Here is a 23,139-nt window from a genome sequence, read left to right on the forward strand (position 1 = left end):
GGACAGCCTCGTCTACATTTGGCAAGGGTGAGCGGTCTTTAACGGTGAACTTGTTTAATTTACGATAATCACACACCCATCTAGGCAATTCCAATGGATCTTTTTTCGGAATGATCATAGATGGGGAGCCATATTGACTATGGGAACGGCGTAGACGGCCTGCAGCCAAATGTTGATCTAACAGCTTACGCCACAACCCCAGATGTTTAATGGGATAGCCAAACTGTTTCTCGTTGATGACTACGTCAGGGTCTGTGAGGACGATCTTGTGTCGTACTTGTCAATTAATGTCCGGTAGTCCCTCTGGGAAGGACTCTTCCGGCGGATCACCTTCCTCAACTGGGGGGAGTTCCGCCGGGAACAGGTCTGCAAAGTCTTTGAACACGGACATCTCCCGCTTATTTAATGCTTGCGCATCCTCAACCATCTCAAGGTTTTCAATAACACACAACAACCTATCCAGTTCGGACTGCATTTCTTTTTCATAAAGGACTTTTCCGGTGGAAGTGTGTACAATACATCGATGGTGTAAGGAAACATCTAATTGAAACTTTGATAAGAAAGGGGAGCCAAGGATCATGTCGTAATTTGAGCCGAGTGGTGCCAATTTGAAGAAAACCGCCCCGAAACGCAGGCTAGGTCGTTCACATTTTAAATTAGCTATGGCGAAGTCTTTGAGAATCAGAGGGGCCCCTTCCGTTGGGATGGCTAAGCGTACCTCCACTGGTGAGACCAAAGGACGTCGAGGTATATGTAGTTCACGCGCCATGCGGTCTGATAACAGATTCGTCCCAGCTCCTGAATCAATAAGGGCACGGACAGTTTTTCCATTACACGTCAGCTGCAGTATGATTGGCGACACTGACGATGAAGGTACGCACCTCATGTCTTGAACTTCTCCATTCTCAACTTGACTGACCTTGAATTGATCGGCTTCTTCATAAGCTGCTAAGTCTTCAGTTAAGATTTCAGGGAAGGATTCGACTGCCGCCACACAAGTTGTCGTCGCTGGTGCACTCGGTCTTCCCGCTGGTCGACCTGTAGGGGTTCCAGGTGCAGCTGTTGGATTGGTGTTGGCAGGCGCTCGTGCAGGTCTTGGGCCGGGGTTGAAGTCCGAGGGAACCGAGAGGAATCGCATGCTCTTCTTGGTGCAATGGGGGTTATTGCACTTCTCCTTACAGGTAGCGCAGATTCCTGATCGACGCAAGTATTCATGGTATCGCCATGCATGATCTGCTCGCTCCTCGTCTGATCTGACTCGAGGAGGTGCTCGGTTTACTGAAGTTGATGTAGCTGCTGCGTATGTAGCCAGTGGTGCCGAGGGTTGTCTTGGTTTTACAACTGTAGTCGGTAATAATCTAGCATCCGATAAAAATTTCCAGATGCCGTCTGCTGCATCCTTGAAAACCGGAAACAAAAAGGGGTTCGCCAATAAGTGCTTTTCTCTTTGCATCATATCTCGAAACAACAAGGGAGCTCCCCAGGTGATATGTTGTGCTAGATGCCGTTCTGATACCTAACCGAATAGTTTCACAAGGCGATGTAAGGCTTGAGCTCGAGCCACGTAAGTGTCGAATGACTCAGAGGACCTCATCTCCAATCGTCGCAGCGCTTCCTCGGTGTCCAATTGCCAAGAGTGAGGCAGAGTACCTGTTGCTAACATTCTCATCGCACCCTCCCAAGATTGTTGCTTCAAGGTCGATTTGTTGGACTGGTACCAGCTCGACATTTCTTCGTTGTTGAGTAACAAACCCAGTAGCTTAAGGCGTTCTCGGTCGTCCAATAAGTTCTTTACCTCAAACGTCTCCTCAATCATGTCCTGCCAGTGGAAGAGATCCGCTGGCACTCCAAATTTGCCGCTAAATTTAGGTAAGTCGCTCAATTTGATTCGGTCCGCTGTCATAGATGCTGGCATCGTGTCTCTAGCTACTTCTGATGTAGGAAGTTGGTAAGCCTGACCGTACGATACATGAACTGGTGATTGCATCGATTGCTCGGCCGGTGTCATGTGCTGAGCGGCTCGAGGTGTTGGTCCAGGGGTCTCCGGGTGCGGTTGATGACCCGATTGAGTCGCACGAGGGTCTGGTCCCCCCTGTGGCTGTTGACCGTCACGCGCTTCGCCAGGCTCTTGCTGCCTACTTGGTGGCTGCCTGTGTGGTTCGCGAGGTGCTGGTGTGGGTGTCAAAGGGCTGACATCGACGTATCGTCGATAAGGGTTATCGGCCGAGATTGGCGGTATGGTTTCGCCAGCAGTAACCGTCCCGGCCTCCGGGGAATTCATGTCCGAAGTTGCCATTTTGCCTGCTAACAGTTCTCGCACTAGTTGCTGTAAGGTAAGCGTCTCTTGATTTGCCTTTGTGAGGGACTCGTTCTGAAGCCTGAGTTCTGCAACTTGTTCGCGTAGCGACTCCACCGTGTCTTGTTCGTTAGGCATGGTGTTTGAGGTTTTGCAGGTCAGTGTTGGCTCAGCAAAAGATACCTCGGATCAATGTGGTGCGGGTGTGTCCGTTGGGAAGTGGCCTGGTGGGTGTGGTGTCGCTCCCAAAAGTTTCCGAAAGTGTAAGTCTATCACTTTCTTCTCCGTTTCTGGTGGAGAGATTTCTGGCGGTGAAAAGTGCGCAGTCGAGATTACAGCTGGGCTCAGCTTGTGGCTAGAGGCGTACAGGATTCGATCCGTTGGCGCTGGTGATCCTGACACTGAGGCTTCAGGTCTTCGCAGGTAACTTGGCGGAGCAGGAGGTGGTGGTGAGCTTGACTCGTCTTGCTGCTTTCCTTTTCGAGCTAATCGGATTAAGGATTCCGGGTCGTCGCAAAAATTATCAGGTTTTAGTGATTTTCCGCCTAACATTCGTTTAGTTCGAAGCAGCGGAGGTGCGGCAGAGACTGAATTCTGATCGTTGGAGTAAGGTTCAGGTGACAGAAGTAAAATCGAGGCTGGTAATCCGAGTGACAAAAGGCAGATAGTGCAGAGTGACAGAATGAAAGAGAAAAAAAAGATGTGATAGTTGAATTGAATGATGTTTAAGGTTTTTGTTTAACTTGAATCTTGATTATATAACGAGGTGATCAAGTCAAAAAAAGTGTAAGGTTCCAATAGAACCTTCACTGAAAGTCCGGAAACTTGTCCGGCACGACTTCTCACAAGAGCACAGGTGGACTTGGAACGTCGTTATGATTTCAAACTAGCTCCAGAAAGTCCGAGGTGATGCTCTCAGAGGAGTCAGTAACACTCTAAGATAGAAAGAACTAGAGAAAGAGAGAGAAAACACAACAAATCTCACCTAGCTCCAGAAAGTCCAAGGTGATGCTCTCAGAGGAGTGAGGACTTTCCAAAGCCGGGCGTTGGAGAGAAGTATAACAAGAACCCATCTAATCCCATAAAGCCAACCCATAGCCTCCTGCCTACATGTGTACCCTTACAGTCGTTCTGCTCAAAGCATGCGTCAAATCTGATCACTCTCTGGTATGAATCTTCAAGATGGTCTACACTCTTCAAACTTTGAGCACATTGCAGCAATCCTCGAGCAACTTAATTACACAGGACCTGTGGCAGCAGCAACCGATGAGACAGTATGCGTGAAGTCGTTGCGTCACTACAACGGCTTCATAGTAGGAGCTCAGGGTGGCGATATCAGCTTTGTTGATGGAACCGATCTCGAGAAGATAGTCAAGTCAACTGTATCTTCTGGAAACCTTTGTTCAAAGGTGAGTTCTTGTGTTCAAACACACTCGCGATGTACTCATGATACTGATGGAAATGAAACCTCTGATCAAATTTAGATCCGAGCATATACTATACAGGTGCCTTTACCCAACATGTCTACATTTATAGTTGCCGTGATTGCTAGTCGAAGCAAAGAGAACGCTTCAGATGTTGCTGCTCAACATCATACTTTTTTTTGTGAATGTCAATTAGCAGGAATCAATGTTCTTTCACTTGGATCTGACGGCGCTCCGACTGAGCTGGCGGCACAAGAACAAATCATCGAGTCGACTACTCAGTACCTGACTTACTCTAATGAGGATCTTGATGTCTTTGTCAAGGTACCTTTATTGGGTGAGAATTCAAGGCCTGTTGTATTGGTTCAGGATCCAAAGCATGCACGAAAGACGGCGGCAAATCAACTCCTCTCTGGAGCTCGTGTACTTGCATTTGGGCGATACTCTGTTGATATCCAGCAACTTGCGACCCTCCTACAAGATTCAAGCTCGCCGATCTACAAACGTGATGTTTTTGATTGTGACCGACAAGACGATGGACGCGCATATTGTACATTCTCTGCCAAGACACTTGAAGCAGCTCTCAAACACGAGGAATGTACAGGCTTGGCTGTATATCTCTTAGTTTTTGGCGAGATGTGTGATGCATGGCTCAATCAAGAAATTGGACATTGTGCACGTATTTGATCCGCCTGGACAGCTGCTTTTTTCATTCGTATCTGGAACAACTATCTTACTCGGCGACAGAATCAACCAAATAGCCTCATGAGTGTTTCAGCTAATGGAATATCACCTCAAAGCTTCAAGATATTCTCTACATTGGCCTTACGCCTCATTGGTCTCATAATTTCACATCGTCAATTTTATTCTTCATTTCCCTTGATGCCTTGGAAACACGGAACCAAGCCACTTGAGCACACATTTGGTTGGATGCGAGTAATTTCACCCAACTTCACTGTTCTTGATGCCCGACAGATGATTCCAAAGATTCACGCTGTGGTCAAGAGTCTGGCAAGTGGTATGGTAAACTTTGAAGGATCAGAACATATACATTCAGGTACTTCTTTATACTTTTGTATCAACATGTACGTAGATCATAAAGATTACTAATTCAACGACTCGGAACAGGATACAAGTGTGCGTTTTTGGACGAAAAAGCACCAAATAACACCAATCTGCTTCTCGATTTCCCAAGTGATGAAGAGATCACATTTGAGCTTAAAGCAGCCCAAAAGTACGCCATAAGTTTGGCTGCTTTTGTTGGAATGCACGACAATCCACTTGTTGACAACTCAGAACCACACTCAAACTTGGCAAGCTGTAATGGTGCATATTCGTATTCTTTCATTGACCAAACATCTAGATGCCTGTACTGACTGAGCTTGATGTCAATCAGATGTCTCTTCTAGTATAGCAAGAGACTACGATATTATCTATCGACACCCTCCTGGGGAATGTCCAGAAGAATCTGCAATCCAGGCTGCCGCTCAACTTGTTTCCAAACAACAGAAGACCAATGTGATGCTGTCCAATATCACAGAGGAGGTCGAGGAAGAGATACTCGCTAATTCAGTGATGTCACTTTTTAATCTCCTCAACCCAGTCAATCAATCTAGTGACGAGCAACATCCATCACAATCTGTTGAAATTCAGGCCAATGAGCAACCAACAAAAGCTTTAGTCTACAATGATCAACACGGCGCTCATCTTGCCAACACCTGTTTACTTGACATCCGAGCTACCAACGATAGTCAAGTCAAAAAACACCAAGGTAACGAGCGTGCTAGAGGTGATGTCAACCAGTTAAGAAACACCAGAGGTGGAAAAATGAATCCTAGCGAATGCAGTAAGTTAGTCGCTGTTGTCATGAAAAGCACAGAGGTTACACCTACTGGTGTTTCGCGAATCCACCAATGGAATATCACTGTGAAGCTGGATTTATCTAAGCATGTACAAAATACAACAAGTAGCCTGGACTTACCAACTAATGCCATCATCACTGGAGGGGGAATCAGTAAAAACAACCCACTCGAGCATGGCAAATTTGTTGTCATCATCAAAAATAATGTGAGTACTCCATATCGCCCATCTGTTCAAACACTTTAGTCGAGATATTGATAAGCCAATCTCTTTATCAGAGACTGTACCTTGGAAAGACTTTGAGTGTCTATATGTATAAAAACAAGAGGCACGCTTGGATTAAGACCGCTACATCTTGGGACGAACTCTCGTATATCTCAGTCCAACTTTTCAACTACAACCCATCGTATCCAGTTGTCACGCCCGCTGATCATCTGTCTCCAGACGAGTGCACCTTTGCTCACATCGAAGCTACTCATATTTTATATGTATTCCCTCCATCTCGAGGTTCATCATTCTCTCGCACGCCGGATGGAGGATCTTACTCGATACCAGCTGTTTTCAGCCGTTTGGTCCAGTCATTCAACACCCCATCTTTTATCAGAGCTTTTGAAAAGCAGCTCAAAGCATCAACAACCAATCAAACCGAACAGGACCAAGACTGATGGCTCTCACTCATTTGAAATTTGGGCTTTGAAATTTCCCCGAGCTCTAAATCAGACTCATTATACTTTTCTAGCGCTTCTTATTTTTTCCTGATCTTGTCTAGCCATGTCTAGCCTTTTTGAAATCGTGTTGTTCTGTCATTGTGTGTTCAGAAATTGATTCCTTTCGATTGTTGAGCCCCAAAACACCATCTTGAGACCCTCTGTGACCACCACAGCCGGGTTTTTTTAAAAAAATTGAGAAAAAGTAGGTTAGTGACGAAAAGGGTCGGAATCCGACTTTTTTTGAAAAAACTTCTAATACCAAGGTCAGAATAGGTTTGAGTGCTAGAGGTGATTCGAGCTAGACCCACGAAGGGAGTGTTTAGCCAGAATCGGGGCAGGAGCCCTAGTTGCATGATGGACGAAAGAGACTATGTGAAATAGCTTAAGTACATATGCGAGGTTCAAAGCATCAGAAAGGTCCGCTATGGGGCGGCCTAAAAAATACCGTATACAAAGGGAGAGGTGGGTGGGACCAAAAAATCACTAAATGTAAAGACTAACGAGATCAATAAAGGTACAAGTGATAAAAAGGATCTCGGAAGAAAACGTGAAGTGCTTTTGGAAGGAGAATTGTAAGATGAATATGAGAATATAAATGTGGGAAGAATAGTTCAAACGTCCACAGTTATATAAGGAAACTCAGAAGGGAGATCATCTTCAAAAAGTGGTAAAGAGCGTTTACCTTTTTTTTGGAGATGGTAAAGAGCACAGCGTGCAGATCATTCGCGACGCGAATGCTTACGGATTGTGTGTCGGAACTCTGACACGTGATACGCACTTGTAACCTATTCTCCTCTCTAGAAGCTCGCTCCTAGTCCAAAGAATAGGTTTGAGTGCTAGAGGTGATTCGAGCTAGACCCACGAAGGGAGTGTTTAGCCAGAATCGGGGCAGGAGCCCTAGTTGCATGATGGACGAAAGAGACTATGTGAAATAGCTTAAGTACATATGCGAGGTTCAAAGCATCAGAAAGGTCCGCTTCCACCCGCTAACTATAGAGTCATGATGGGTAACTCAAAGAGAGGTTTGATGGAGGAAGCTTAATAGATGCCAAGTGATGTATGACTAAATTTTTACTGGAAAAACGAAAAAGAAGAAAGAGACACCAACTAAAGCATAGAGGTGAATCAGATTCTTAGTCAAAAAAAAGAAGAGTAAGCTGGCTTACTATCAGAACGCAAAAAAGACGTCTTAGCTAAGAAGGTACAACAGAAGTCAATACCAGCAATCTGCGGAGAGAAGGATAGGTAAACGACCGACCAAAGAACTAAGAGTAAGAAGACTTACTACAAAGGAAGGTCGACCTCAGAAGGTAATCGTGAAATACAGTAGATAGTCATCATGCAATCTAAAGAAGATCGGATGAGTATCTAGCTAAGGCGCGAAAAAAAGTAAGAAGACTTACCAATTTGCGAATGATCGACCACGGAGGACGGAAGGAGAACTTCAGGGAACAAGATAGTCATTGAGTAATCTGAACAATCAAAGATAAGTATCATGATCGAGACGTAGTTTAGTAAGAAGACTTACTAAATTACGACGATCGACCACGGAGGACATATAAGGATGGATAGTCATCAAAAGTCGATCTAAGAGAAGGACAAGATGAGTATAGGATCAAGAGTTGAAAGGTAAGAAGACTTACAAAACAACAAGTGATCGACCGCTAGGGAGCTTTTTTTTTTTTTTTTTTTCAAAGGAGAATAAAAATGAAGAGCAAAACAATCTAAAGATAAAGATTGTTAGGCTAGATCACCTCCTGAGATAAAGAGTAAGCGGACTTACAAGAGTAAGGCCTAAAAACATACATGGAGTATGAGTAAAGGATAAAAAGTCTGGAGCTAAGAATTATAACATGAAGGCCGGGGTCAATTGAACACCACGGAGGCCCCAATATGAGTACCCATACGAACGTCGAGCAAGGCTATAGCAGGCATTGCGAGGAAAGGATGCTCTCGGATGTAAGTTTCGAAGGCAGAGGAGGACCAGCGACCAATGGTTTTGATTGATTCACGAGAAAGGCCTTCTTGAAATAAGGCTGTAGCGCCGCCAGCACGTAGGGAATGGCCAGACCTGGAATTATCGAAATGGATTTTCATTTTTGCATTAAACCAGCTACGAGTAGGATAAGAGCCATTTGCACGGATGAACAGAAGGGGTTCGAAAGGAAAATTGTCACGCCAAGTAAGATATTGGGAGACAAGTTCCACTGGATCCGAGGGAGAGTTTTTGCGAGCTCGAATATAAATGAGAGAGCCGCGGTTGAAACGGTCGGTTTTGTTGTAAGGAAGAGTGTACTTGATGTACCTGGAGCAAGTCGAAAAAGATAGAGAAGATTGTCTGACAAAGCAAGAGGGGTACCGGGCAGCTACGGAATCGGGAAGAACGAGTTCGCCGATGCGATGGAGAGCTGCAAAAGCGAAAGATAAGATGGTGGCAAAGAGGAGGTCATCCAAATCTGAGGCTGCGAGAACGACTCTATCAATGTCAGCTATAGTCATAGGATTAGCGCGTTTGATTGGTTTTGAGAGACGTTTCTTGCAACCCAGGATAAGACCCCTGACTTTATCGGACATTCGAGCTTGTTTAGCAAAAGGATATTGAGGGCAGCAATACACTATGCCCGTTAGATAGCCGTCCACAGTATCTGGTTGAAGAATGCGGCACATAACAGAGCAATAGCGTAAAAGGGTGAGTTCGTTAGGAATAATGAGAGTGTTGCGTTCGCTACAGAATTTTTCAAAGCTCCTAAAGGCAGAACGATATTTCCTAATAGTAACATCTTTTCGTTTGGCGGTGATGTCGGATACGATTTGAGCGTCTATAGAAGAAAAGTCATAAGGAACGGTGATGGTGGACATTCAACGGAATAATACCTTGATTCTCGAATTGAGGATGGAAAGGGAGCGTAAAGAATTGGGCGTCGGGAAAAGCTCTCTTGACAGTACGAACCCGGCCGCGAGAAAGGTGGTCGGCGATTTCGTTGCGAAGTCCTTCAAGGTGACGAACTTTGACCAGTAGTTTATGTTTAAGGATGATGTCGACGGCATGACGAAACAGATCATGGACGAGTGTAGCAGGGCGATGAGAACTGAATAAATCTGAGACATTAGATGAATCAGTAAAGATTAGAACTTTCCTGTTGCCAAGGGAAGCAGCTATCTCAACGGCCGAGACGACAGCAAATAACTCTGCCCAAAAATTCACTCTTGAAGGCATAGGGAATGAAAGAGTATGTGCATGACATAGTTTCACGTTCCATACACCAGCGCCGTCGGGACGAGCATCGCAAAAGAAGGTTGCATCGGAGCTGATTGGTTTCCAATACAGAGAATCTAAGAGATATCTGCCATCCCAGACTTCGAGTTGATTGGCAAGCCAAGTGAAATCATCTCGAATGATGTTGTTCCTGGGAACTAAGGAATGCCGAGAACTTTTCGAGGAAGTTTTCGAATAAGCAGCTTGGAGAGCGGACCGTCCAAGTGGAAAGATGTTTAAAGCCCAAGAGGACCATCCAGTAATCCTCCACCACTCGATGAGAGGTCGTTGGTAAGGAATTATAAACTCACAAAGGGCTTTGACGAGTGCAAGACGTTTATCATCACAGAGAGATATAGTCATCTTTTTGCAATCAATCCAGTGACCGATGATTTCTAATTCAAAACCAAAGACTTGTTTGTCCCAAACCCAGGGAACACAGAGTTGGTCGAACATGTAAAGAAATTTTTCTTGGTTAAGAGGAATCTTGTGGCCTTTGAAGTCGACTAATTTGGGGGAGCAAAGACCCCATGAGTCGTCCATGTAAGCGCTGAGATCAACGATGCCGAAATGTTCAAAAGCAATCCATAGAACAAGAGAGAAAAAGGTGCACCAGATTCGCGGAGAACTGGCGCAACCAAAATTTAAACACCTGTCTACGTGAAAGAGGTTATCGATCCAAACAATTTGCCGAAACTGCCAAAAAGGATGTACAAATAGGTTTTGAAAGGCGGAATCAACGTCTGATTTCCATAGCAGGAAAGGTTTGTTCTTTCGATAATATTTGAGCATTGAAGGCGCAAAGTGAGAGATGCGGTCTAGATCGACATGGACCCGATTGCAGTCAATGAGGTCGTTCATAGAGTTATTACCATAACTCATGTCGGTAACAAGACGTTTCTTGCCAGAATTTTCGTTAGTAACAATAAATAAAGGCGAGATTTGCATGCCACGCATAGGGGTATGAAAAGGATGAGAATACCTGCCAAACTTAATTTCTTTGTCACGGGATTTCCGAACAACCGAGATGTCGTCGTCTGAAAGATTGTGATTAGGACGTATGGTGGTAAAATCGGGAGTAGCGCCGCAAAGCGGCGGCATGAAGCCAAACTGAAGTCCACGCAAGGCGGAATTGACGAGATTTTGATTGGGATGAGTTGAAAGAAGTTTTTGAAACATACGTAGATTGAATGAATTTTTAACGAAGAAAAGGTCCGGACGTCTGTTAACGGCAAAATCGGCTAAAGGGTCGTCTTGGGGAGCTGGAGGGTCTGGAAGCGGAGGGGAATGTAAAGAGAAATCAACAGAAGGAGAACAATGGTTAAAAATGGCATTATCCAATTCAAGATCACGGAGATATCGTTGAGAGCCGATATCATCAATGATGTTTGCCTCCTCGATGATTTTCGTCACATCCAAAGGCATCGCAGACGTCATGCAGACGGTTGCAGTCTTTAGCTGACTTGTGAGGACAGTTCCCACGATTCCAACGAAAACAGATCTGATCAGCTTCAGGAACTTTATCCATAACTTTCTTCCTATAGGCTTTCTTAGTTGGTCCTTTGGAAGTAGAAGGAGCGGGTGTAGGGTGTTTGTTGGATCGTTTGGAAATTGAGGTCGAGGGAGCAGAAGTTCTTGGAAGAGCTTTTGGCATCTCCTGTCGATATAGGTATTGATTTTTGAATCCTTTGAGCGCTCGAGCGTTATAGTCGCCCCAGGTGATGTAAGGTCAACACGCGAATTCGAGGCGGCAGGCTTTGTCGTAGTCCATAATGTTTTGAAGAGCAATGTTAGCTCTGCGAGATTTTGTGAGTTCAATGATATTGTCAAAGTAATCTTGAATGGAATCGACTGCTGGAAAGAATACAGCCATGTAGGCCAATTTGATGGTGTTGATGAGGTCCTGGAAGGAGGCAATAGTATTGACTGGGATAGGCGTTTGTTGAGGACATGAAGTAAACTGCCAGTTTTTGTGAGAATCTGAGTCGTCAATTCTTTGAGTCCTGGAAATACCACAAACAGCTTGTTCAGCATTGAGTTGGGCCAGATCAATGTACGAATATTCCAGTAAAGTTCTAACGAGCGTTGGAGGGAAATCAACTGGTTTGTTCTTAGAACCGTTGTGATTAGCGCATGAGTCTTTGATGCAAGATTGGTAGAATAAGGCGATTTCTCTGACTTTGAGAGCTGTAGTCGAAAATTCGGCATTAGCGACTTCTGGAAGTTCGACATCGAAAGGATATATTCTAGACGCCGCCGGGGCGGACGTGTCGAATTTGATCGTAGCATTTGGATTAAAAGACTTTGATATTGTAGGAACTTCCTGGTGCTGATGGGAAGGTTGAGGACAATGGTAAAAGTTACCCGAGTCCTGGAGACGGTTTTCTGCAGCCGTATGAGAGGAACCCTGTACGATAGGAGGATTTTGAGAGGAATTTCTAACTGAAGGAGCTCTGAAATTGGGAGTCCCGGCACTAGTGAGACCACGGTTACCGATAAGGTGCGCTCCAAGTCTGGGGTTCCCAGTAGATCCCATTGCCAGAGCAGGGTAGGGTTCAAAGCGGGGGGGTGGAGCTTTGCCATTCTCCTGGGCAGTCCTGGACGGACCAGGAACTGGGCTAGGAAGGGGATCTCTCCGTCGAGAGATAGAACTCAATCGACGAGGGGAAAGGTTGCGCTGTTGCGACGCACGTGAAGGATGTTGCGAATGCAAGCCGGAAGGGGTGAATAGAGGTAGTCCTGGGACCACAGGGGGAGGAGGGAGTCCTGAGTGACCTGTGGACACGGGAATGGGGTCACACTACAAGAAAGATAATATTTTCTGGGCAGAAAATTAAATTATTGATACACAAGAATATTGAGAGGCCAGGAGGAGAGCAAAAAATGAATAAAAATATGCATCTTGTTCCCTGCGTTGAGAACTTCACTCTGCATATTTTTCCGTATTTTTACAGTCCATGTTGATAAGTGTACTAACAATAAACCTTCACAATCATCCAATTACAACCTGTAACAAGCACTGAAATTTGGCTCATTAGTGTTTAGAGAAACTTTTGATTTCTGAAAATACTCATAAATTTTTCAATTCCGGTCCAAAACGCTCGATTTTGGGTGCATTGGTCAGCTGGAATTATCCTCCAAATAGTTCATAATATGACCACACAGCATGCTGGTCTGCTAAAAAAGATATCATCTTTTTTATACATTTGTACATACAGATCCATAGAATGATTGTCATACTAGCTACATAGTTCTTGATCTTATGAAAGTTCGGGAGGAAGAGTTCAGCTTTCTAATGCACTTAAAATCGAGTGTTTTGAGGCAGATTTGACAAAGTTATAGGTGTTTTCAGAAATCAAAAGTTTCTCTAAACACTAATGTGCCAAATTTCAGTGCTTGTTACAGGTTGTAATTGGATGATTATGAAGGTTTATTGTTAGTACACTTATCAATACGGACTGTAAAAATATGGAAAAATATGGAGAGTGAAGCTCTCACCGCAGGGAACAAGATGCATATTTTTATTTATTTTTTTCCCTTCTCCTGGCCTCTCAATATTTTTGTGTATCAATAATTTAATTTTCTGCCCAGAAAATATTATATTTCGTGTAGTGTCAGCAAGTGCTGGCTCAGGGGAATCGGAGTAAAGCTCGCGAAAGGTGCCATCGGCAGCTTCTGAATCAAGGCGAGAATGGGATAAGGATTTACTCCTGAGAGCGGGCCTATCTTTTGGAACATAGTGCCAGGGCACTTGGGGGGGTGGATCCGAGCTAGCCGGTAGAATGAAAACCGGTAAGCTACGGTTGTCGTTAATGTCTCCTTCTCCAGTACCATGAAAGGCACGACCTGCGTAGAAATCGAGCCCAATGGCGAAACGCGCCATGGTGGAGAAATGAAAGACAAAGAACGGATCGTCCCTGGGGACGATCTCAGCAAAGAGGTCGCGGAGATCCTCCATGCTGAGGTTGTTGCTGCCGTCTGCAGCTTGGTAGTCGGTAAGAATGGCATCGATTTGATTAAAGATATTAGGGACGTCATGCGACATAATAGATTAGAATAACTTTTTCTTTTTTTTTAAGATAAGAAGATCGATATTTTTAATTATAGACCAAAAAATCACTAAATGTAAAGACTAACGAGATCAATAAAGGTACAAGTGATAAAAAGGATCTCGGAAGAAAACGTGAAGTGCTTTTGGAAGGAGAATTGTAAGATGAATATGAGAATATAAATGTGGGAAGAATAGTTCAAACGTCCACAGTTATATAAGGAAACTCAGAAGGGAGATCATCTTCAAAAAGTGGTAAAGAGCGTTTACCTTTTTTTCGGAGATGGTAAAGAGCACAGCGTGCAGATCATTCGCGACGCGAATGCTTACGGATCGTGTGTCGGAACTCTGACACGTGATACGCACTTGTAACCTATTCTCCTCTCTAGAAGCTCGCTCCTAGTCCAAGGAATCTAGGTCACTAACCTCCATAGGCGCTTTCCAGGGTCCTATCATCCCCTCCCGACACCCAATATCCCCAGAAGGGTTTTCTCGATCACGCAAAGCTACAACACTTGACCAAAGCACGGCCAGATTGAGGGACCCTTTCAATGTTTTACAAAGCCTTGGTTTTCTCAACTTTTCAAGATAGAGGATGGATAGGTGGATGAGTGACGGTCGGATGGGTAGTGGACTCGGAAAGACTCATCTCTCAGATTTCGGAAAACTGGCTTCCGAAGTCTGACAGATGATAGGGACTTTGTTATGTTGTAGTCAGCCGCTCTCTGGTTTTGTGAGGCTCTCGGATTGCGTCAATCTACTCTTGGCTTTACCCCTGTAGACTATTTTTCAAAAGTTCTCTCCGCCCGTCTGTGTCTGTCTGTGTAGAATGAAGTATTTACATACATTGTACTGCATCTTCACAAATGCTTGTCCAATCGAAGCAAAAAAAGTTGCTGCCGGTCGGACCCATTTGTGAGCTGGATCGTTAATGAGGGTCTGTGCATGATCGGGGCTTCAACTTTTGTAGCTCTGAGCTCTGAGATTTAATTTTGATGTTACTTGAGCGAAGATCTAGAGAGCTTCTGCCCAGCTACCCGATCCCCCCATCATCAATCCCATCAACCACCTATCACACTCCCAATCAGCCACGTCAGCAACACTTCAACTCAGGAATCATGCGTGAATCGTTTGAGTGTGATTTTGAGATCAGCATCTACACCAAATATGGCGACAGCAAGAATCCAAAATGGAGGCCCTACATCCTCAAAAGGGGTAACATTTTGTTAGAAATTAATCCGAATCAAATGTCATTTCCCGATCTACAAGCAACTGTCAAGCGGAAATGTAATAGCAATGACAATGAATTAGGGGACCTGATTATGACCGACTTTAATTCAGATGAGAAGCGCATCAAATGGATTGCAACAATCTCAGGTACAAGAGGTTGGTCAAAAACCCGAGGAAATCAGGTCCATTGTGAGGAACAGTTTCAAGCCTGGGCACATGAGGTATTGAAGGTATCATCTCAAACAGGTGGCCTTTATTTACTGATGGATAAGCCTGTGTTGAAAGTCGATTCTCAAAAGCGAGTGAGTAGTTTCCTTTTGGTCTTTTTCTGCTCCAAGCTGATTGCTTTCTCTCTTGTAAGAATGCTTCGTTAGCCTCAACTCGCCGCTTATGGTCTGTTGGAGATCAAAATAATGTCGGGGTGGGTGGCCAGTCGACTTTTCTACAATTTATACAATCTGATTCTTTTCTTTATACATCCAGAATATGGCCGATTCAGACAGTCATGAAATTGATCTTTTAGCCAAGGATCTTCAAGCTCAAAGTGTTGTACGACATGATTTGGATCGTTTTTTCCGTGTATATGAGATTCCTGGCGATGATGATGGATATGTGCTAATGTCACCGGGGAATGCTCAGAAATGGGCTAAAGAGATTGTACGTACCAATCATCGTTATAACACGGTTTTTATGACTGATCTTAATCTTAAACTTCTCAGTTGAACCCTACAACTCACGGTGTTTCACAGATCAGTCCACCGAGAGGCCTGCGAGAGAGTAAGAAAGGCACGCTCAAGAAAAAACGTATCCGAACGTCTTATAATCAAGGTGTGGCGGGTCCTTCCCATAGTGTCATTCAGAGACCACCTAGAGGTTCTGCTTCGATGGAAGACTACATCAAATTTGTCGGAATTAACGATCCAGTTGAAGTCAATGAAATCCTCGACCTTTTCAAACCCCATAGGATTCGAGACTATCATAACTTTCACAAAACCGACGGTTCAATCACCAAAAGCGATCTGTTAGGGTATGGTATTCCAGCTGGCATAATCAGTGACTTACTCGACAATGTTGATAGGTTTGACGAGCATCTTGCTGACCAGGATTAAAAAGGTAATCTCAATGTCATAGATTCATTTTGAGGAGACTCGCTAATCATCTTTTGAAACTTTTATTCAGTTGTTTGGATTTTAGGACGCTTCAAGACTTCATTTGAATCAAACGGGTTCCTTTTGTTACTTTGTATCAAATCTCATGTATTGTTTTCTATCTCAAACAAAGATCTTCTTCAACACAGTGTCTTATTTTTCTCTATTTTCTTTATTCTATCATATTGTATTGTTTTTGTCTTCTCTTCTTTATGTACTGATGGTCAATCAATCTTCTTAAACACAGTGTATTGTTTTCTTCTACTTTTTTTCTTTATTCTATCATTCTTTATGTACTGATGATCAATCAAGATCTTAATGCAAGTGTAGCATCATTTTGATCAATATTTGACTGGATCGAAGTTGAATTAATCAAAATGAAATAGTGAGAAACTTGAGATCTCAACAAAATCCAATCAGTCAATAAAAAAGCGGGACTTGAGATTTCACAATGAAATGAAATCAATTGAAAACAACATTGAAAAGGAATCCATCGATTGATAAAGATTGAGATGGGATTGATTGATGAAGATCGCATAAGAAACTCAATATTCAAAATGAAAGAAACTGGGATCGATCAATGAACATCATATAAAAATTCAAAATGAAAAAACTTGGGATCGATCGATGAACATCATATGAAAAACTCAATATTCAAAATGAAGAAACTTCTAAATGAGATCCATGAGATCCATGACCATCATTCCTGGAGGCAATAGATACCCACTATTTGCATACAGAGGGGCAAGTAGTTCAGGAGTGATTGCATCAATTGCTGTCTCTCTGATTGGCCAATTCGCATCTTCATTTGCATTCTCGAGGATGCGAGTTCTCTTGAAGCGTGATTTGATCACAGAGAAACAGTACTCAATGGGATTGAGCTCTGGACAATACGGTGGTAGATATACCAGTAATACACCTTCACCAGACACCATTTCAGCTCGTGAATGACCACTGAATAAGAGTAAACAACCACAACCTCACCTGCTGCCTCACAGAGCTCAGCTACTCGTCCATTGTGATGAATTGAGCAGTTATCCATCACCAGTACGCTGTTGGGATTTGGATAGGGTTGCATTTGTGGCAGCTATTGAACATGGAAGGAAAAAAGTGAGGATGTAAAAATGATTCAGGATATCTATCAATCACGTACCAGTTGGAACTCCAAGAAGGATTCAAATCGCTCGCGATTGATACTGCCCTCTCGGACTGTCAATGCCAGAAGACCATTCAATCCAATCGCAGGAAGTAGAGAGTAGCGGCGAGGATTGTTTCTTCGGACCCATCGATAGACTCGTTCCCCAGATTTTGAACGACCATTTACACGTAGCAAGTCCCTTTCACATATCGAGCTTTCATCTGATGCAAGATAATTGATTCAGTATGGTGATTCCTTCAAGTAGAAGTGGAAAACATACCAGTAAACACAAGCATCTCAGCTGGTATATCTCGCATCCTTTCAATATACTGAGCTTTTCTTTGAAAATCTTTGTTGACATGAGATGTGTTGGCTTTCTTTGAGGTAAGGTGTAAGCGATGATTGAGTTCGTTAGCCAGACACTCGACACTAGGGAGTGCTCCGGTATCGTCGTAGAGCTTTTCCCGGATCTCGTCTAAAAAGAGGTCAGGTGATGCAGCTACCAGCTCATTCAGAAAGTCGCGGTCCTCGTCGTCAAGCAAAGTTTTCCGTCCTCGAGTTTGGTATCCTTCAGGATCTCGGATGACTTGCCGAGTTTCTTGATACAGATTCATCCAACGTTTGAAAGAACGTTTACTGATGTCGGCATGGAGCTCATCGCAAATCTCGTCAGTGGCTTTGCCTTCGAGGATTTTGATAACTGCAAGAGCCTTGATTCGAGGGGGGTACTTGACAAACATTGATGTGGTTGCTGAATCAAATGGTGGCTGATGGATTTGACTGAAAGCACAATCAAAACTGAGCTGTGATCTGGGCAGAAGCTCTCTGGATCTTCGCTCAAGTAACAGCAAAATTAAATCTCAGAGCTCAGAGCTACAAAAGCTGAAGCCCCGATCGTGCACAGACCCTCATTAACGATCCAGCTCACAAATGGGTCCGACCGGCAGCAACTTTTTTTGCTTCGATTGGACAAGCATTTGTGAAGATGCAGTATGTACGTTGTACTTCAAAAGGGAAAACGGGTGCCAAGGGATGCCGTGTTGATTTGTATTCATTCATATATAAGCGTGGTTGTAAGTGGCAATTTTCATGACTGATCCTTGAAAACACCGAAACCTTTCACCTAACGTTATTTTCCTTCTTCATTTTTGTTTATCACAGTCGATAACGATCATATTCAATCTGTAGTTTTTTTATCTGCTTGAGACTTGACTGGGTATAAAAGATGGTGATCGATGAAGAAAGTTGTGTGACACCAACTCCGCGTCTATTTCTCCACTTCCTCCCAATTTTACTTCAATGCAGTTTACTTTATCCAGGTCTATCTCCACAACCTTTGATTCGTTGGATCAGGATTCTTTTACTGCCACTCAACTTATACGTTTGTTACTCGGCTGTTAAACGATATTGTTGGAGACCATTGGACGACGCAAGTGGATCGAATTTATTACTCAGTTCTCAAGCTATGCATCACGCTTTTAGATCGATCGAATGGGCTGCTTCTAAGGGTCCATACTTCACTCATCGATTCGCTTGGCCTGATCCTGTGGCTTCAAATTCGGAAGGAAAAGATAAAAATGACGATCAGAATTCATCTCCTCAGCGGCGGCCTCTTCGACTTTGGTCTTGGTTCACTTGGTCACTTCTGGCTTACACATCGCATCGTGGCTCCCACTTCACTTGGGGCCTTCATTCTGAACCGTGGTCACAAATCGCGGTTCCGACTTTTTTCGATCTCATTCGTCGACTTCTGATCATTCATGCACTCTTCGTACCCTCCTTAGCTTATGCTATTCTCGACCGTGATCGTGGTGTGGGATGGTGGGCCCCTAATCATTCTATCTTGACAGGCCTCCTGTCTAATCTCACCTTCGGTATCACTATCATGGGATCAATGGAACTCTATTATATCGTATTCTCTCTTATTGCCCGAGGACTTCATGCACTTCCCCTCAACTGGCCAGCCTGGTCGGCTTACTGGTCTCCTCAAGCTTTTGCTCCCAACCTCTTCAAACAGCCTCATCGTGCGCGCTCAATGGCCGAATTTTGGGGTCGGTGTGTAACCTTTTCTAGAATCATGGACACGATGGTTATTGATATCTTTTTTCTTGTGTTAACCTTGTGTAAGTGGCTGGCACGCCATGTTTCGTTGGCCATTCCTTGTTACTGGTCAACTCATTGTCAAACCATTCACTGCTCTCGGAATGTTAAGTGGCCGAGGAAAGCGAATCGCGATCCTCTTTGCTACCTTCTTCTGTTCAGGTCTCTATCATGACTTTGGTAAGTGATCATATATGGGCTCGTTTAACAAGTCCTACGACAGATCTTAAAGGATTCATGCAGCTGAATCAACCGACGCAACCTTTGAGCTAACATGTCACTCTCTTCAATCTTTATGCATCAGCCATGTGGGGAATTGCATACTCACCATCCCATCCTAATCCATTTAAACCGAGTCTAACTTCATTCATACATACTCCAATGGCATATTTCACAATGCAACCTATCGCTATCCTCATTGAACCCTTCTTTCTTCCTCACTTGTCACCCTTCTTTCAAACCATTTGGGTTTATACCTTCACCTTGATCTCAGTCACTGGTTTTAGAAAATCCTTTTTTGGTAAAGGTAGAATGATTTCTGGTCCACCTTCAATAGAAGAATGGGGTTGGCGTGAAGCTGGCATACCTGCATATCTGTTAACTCATCTTTGATCTTGGTTTTTACTTTTTAATGATCACACGTCACTTTGAATTGGATTGTGAAAAAGTAAAATAATAAACTTTCTTTTTGGATGATTCTGTGATTTATCTTGTCATGATCCTACAATGGATTTTGTTTGCATTGAATTCTTTTTCAAATTTACAAGATGTTTGAAATATCGCTTGTTTTCTAAGGACTCATTTTCTTTCACTTCATAGTTGTTAACTTTGGTTAGTTTTCTCATCCATTTGAAAGGAAATCCCCCTTCCCTTCAATTATGATAGGATTCCCTAAACTTTTCTTACTAGGCCTTTACATGAGGCATGATATATGGAGCAAGTCCATAAGGTGTGCACCTAGTAAGGAAGGTAGTACAGGACCCTGGTATGCTCCTATAAAGGGTAGTCACACAGAATTGTGACTTTTGAGCTCCCGTGGAAACCTGCCCCTGGCAAACTGCTAAGTCAGTCCCTGGCTTCATCCATAGCTCTAGGTATGTTTTAATCTTTCCTCAGAGTTCCTTGTGACCTTTCTCTGCCTTTGACAACACCAACTTGGCCTTACACAAATGGAAGGTAGAAACTTAGAAAAACTGGCAGAAAACATGAGAGCTCTTTATGATCACCTGAAGTGTGATTCCACAGCAGCTCAAAAGTCACAATCCTGTGTGACTACCTCTTATAGGAGCATACTGGGGTCCTGGCAGTACTGACGGATTAATGTCAGAGGGAGAGAGATAGACCCTTGTGTCCTCTTATGATCAAAAATAAGAATAAAATATCCAAATTGTTAGTTGGTGTGACCGTATTAGTATTGTTATCAGATAAATCAAATTTGTAATGTGCTCTTGTTGCTATGTCTAACCATCCTGCGCGATGATGTTATGTTACTGATCATCCTGTGTGATGTCATTTGATATGTTTCTGTTTTTCTTAACTCTTGTCTCTCGTCTATCTTCATCTGACCATAAAGATGTCTATGGGTCTACACCTAGAAAGAACTTCATCATTTTGAAGCTCTTTCTTTCCAGGATCACAAACTAATCATTGACGTTTGTAATCTGTGTATGACTCATAGGTATGTCTTTCTCTTGTTTCTCTTATTAATTCTTATTTCTACTTTTACATATTTTGTTTAGTATTTGTATACGTTTTGAGAAATAATAACTTGATCATTTCAAAGCTCTGCCTTTCTGGGATCACAAACTAAGAGCATCCCCAATGCGCCGGGAACTGGAAACCTGGTACAGGTGTCACAAATGACACTTCGACACCTGTATTTCAGCTTCAGCTTCAGTAGGCAGCACCACGTGAGCTGAATATGAGATTTGGGTTTCTACCCCTGTCTAAGGATAGGACACGATCAGATCAATCACATGGATTGGCCGCTTGATCTGATCAAGGTCGTGGTAATATGTGCTTCAAGCTTTGAGATAGGACACGAGGGAACAAAAGAGGCAAGTTTCGTGGTCTCAACATGTCCAAATTGTGAGAAATCATGTTTTCCGAGGTTTCCGGCTCAGCTAGAAACAATTACAACAAACCGTACATATTCCAGCTGGCAGAATAAACAAAGTAACACCCATGGCCAACTGTGCGACTTTTTACTTGCGCTGGAGGCTGTTTTTTGGAAAACCTTTACAAACGTAATTTTGACATTATGTTTCTGTCAGAAATGCTAGGTAAACCCTATGTAAAGGTTATGTTTCCGGCAGCGCGTTGGGGATGCTCTAATCATTGACATTTGTAATCCGTGTATAACTCATACAAATGACATATGTCATTATGAACTCAGGAGGTATGGGCTTGAAGAGAAGAGCATCTCCACCAATAGCATGCAACAAAGTTGTCTGTACAATGACCTTTTGACAGGGCTCAGCCTGTATGACAAATCTATGCGGAGGTTGACAGGACCGCAGCTGTGTAAATACTTGACAAGTGAAACCATTGAAATCCAATGGAGCCAAGCAAGAGAGTCCTTGGAATTGTGAGTGATAATCCAAAGATAGATTGGTTTTTCCTATTCCAAAATGAGTGAGGTTAGATGATACAGCCCTCTTGTGCTGTATTTGGGTATTTGCACTCTCCTGGTCAACTTTTGGATGGTGTGTAACCCATACAGACTGTTTTCATGGTGTGCTGATCAATTTATTGGATTAACCAAAAAAAATAATGATAGCATTTTACCAAAGTTATTAGAAAGGTTTTGGCGCAAAGGGAAACTCAAATAGGTGGAATCTGATCAATAGAAGCTCTTTAAGGCTCATATATTGCACATTAAATCATGATTAGGAAATCCTATTTCAAAACAACTTATTAAGATCAGCATAAACTATTAACAAATGGGTTACAAAAAGAGAAGAAAGCAAAACTTAAGAGAAAAGTCAAAAATATAGGTATACAGGCTGGGAAATGGTCTTTAGGGTAGTAATATTGGGTTTATGGGTTTTGTGGGGTTTGAATGTGAAGAAACAGAATTATAGTATACATTAAGAACCTTAATCTTGATGATTGATAGGGAGGTCTAAAAGTTATTAAGAAAACAGTATTTTTTGAAGTTGGTAAACTGGGATTGCACAGGTGTAAGACCTTTGGTCATTACACAGACACGTGATCATGCACTTAGACATAACACTTAAGACTTAACATCAAGTACTATATATTCTTGTTTCTCTCTCTTTGTACGTTCTGGTTCCTTAGAGATATCGGGACTGATTAAATCTCCCTTCATCCTTCGGAACCAGGTACAGTCAAGCTTTCAGTTCTTCTTCTCTTACTTTCAGCTTTGTTTAGTTCATATAGTTGGAGAGATATCGGGACTGATTAAATCTCCCTTCATCCTTCGGAACCAGATGGGTTCTTGTTAGGTATTGAAATATAAAATCAGGTCTCTTGGGTTCTAGAAACCCTCTCGCTGTGTCTCACAGTGTCCCGTTCCGTAGTATCGAGTGAAGGTTCTCAGGAACCTTACACTTTTTTTTTCTCAAACCCAAAATCCGAGATTTTATTTCTCATCAACTGAAACTCAATCTCAATCGATACTCCAAGTTAACGCTGTATGCGACTTCGACTCAATTCATTCCGAAGAACCTTACCTATTTTAAAACGCCACTACTCCGCATTCAGTTAAAACTCCACACTTGATCGTCGTGTATGCCTACACGGCGTCAAGCCCCCACCACCGATCCTAAAGCTCCGCCAGAACCTCTGCCAGACCCGGAAGCAATTATTCGAGAAAATCGACGTCTACAACGTCAATCTCGGCCAGACCCTAATATTGCCAGACTAGCCGCGCTCGAACAACAACTGCCAGCCACACCTGCACGAAC

The 23,139-nt window shown here is 43.3% G+C and overlaps 3 protein-coding genes across 3 annotated transcripts; 2 read left to right on the forward strand and 1 right to left on the reverse strand.

Moving 5' to 3' along the window:
- Window positions 1-4,917: 4,917 nt before the first annotated feature.
- MELLADRAFT_112623 (uncharacterized protein) lies at window positions 4,918-5,826 on the forward strand (the record flags this gene model as incomplete). Its single annotated transcript, XM_007417126.1, has 2 exons — window positions 4,918-4,954; window positions 5,117-5,826. 2 exons carry the CDS (start codon window positions 4,918-4,920, stop codon window positions 5,824-5,826), a joined length of 747 nt encoding a protein of 248 aa, XP_007417188.1.
- A 5,449-nt stretch (window positions 5,827-11,275) lies between these two features.
- On the reverse strand, window positions 11,276-13,591 carry MELLADRAFT_112624 (uncharacterized protein; the record flags this gene model as incomplete). The annotated part of the gene is made up of 2 exons (XM_007417129.1): window positions 11,276-12,321; window positions 13,255-13,591. The coding sequence occupies 2 exons, from the start codon at window positions 13,589-13,591 to the stop codon at window positions 11,276-11,278; spliced, it is 1,383 nt and encodes a 460-aa protein (XP_007417191.1).
- A 4,493-nt stretch (window positions 13,592-18,084) lies between these two features.
- Window positions 18,085-20,106, forward strand: MELLADRAFT_79453 (uncharacterized protein; the record flags this gene model as incomplete). The annotated part of the gene is made up of 4 exons (XM_007417095.1): window positions 18,085-18,183; window positions 18,272-19,165; window positions 19,239-19,390; window positions 19,515-20,106. The coding sequence occupies 3 exons, from the start codon at window positions 18,336-18,338 to the stop codon at window positions 19,820-19,822; spliced, it is 1,290 nt and encodes a 429-aa protein (XP_007417157.1).
- Between the last annotated feature and the right edge of the window lie 3,033 nt (window positions 20,107-23,139).

Source organism: Melampsora larici-populina (assembly GCF_000204055.1).
Source record: "Melampsora larici-populina 98AG31 unplaced genomic scaffold MELLAscaffold_68, whole genome shotgun sequence".
Lineage (NCBI taxonomy): Eukaryota > Fungi > Basidiomycota > Pucciniomycetes > Pucciniales > Melampsoraceae > Melampsora > Melampsora laricis-populina.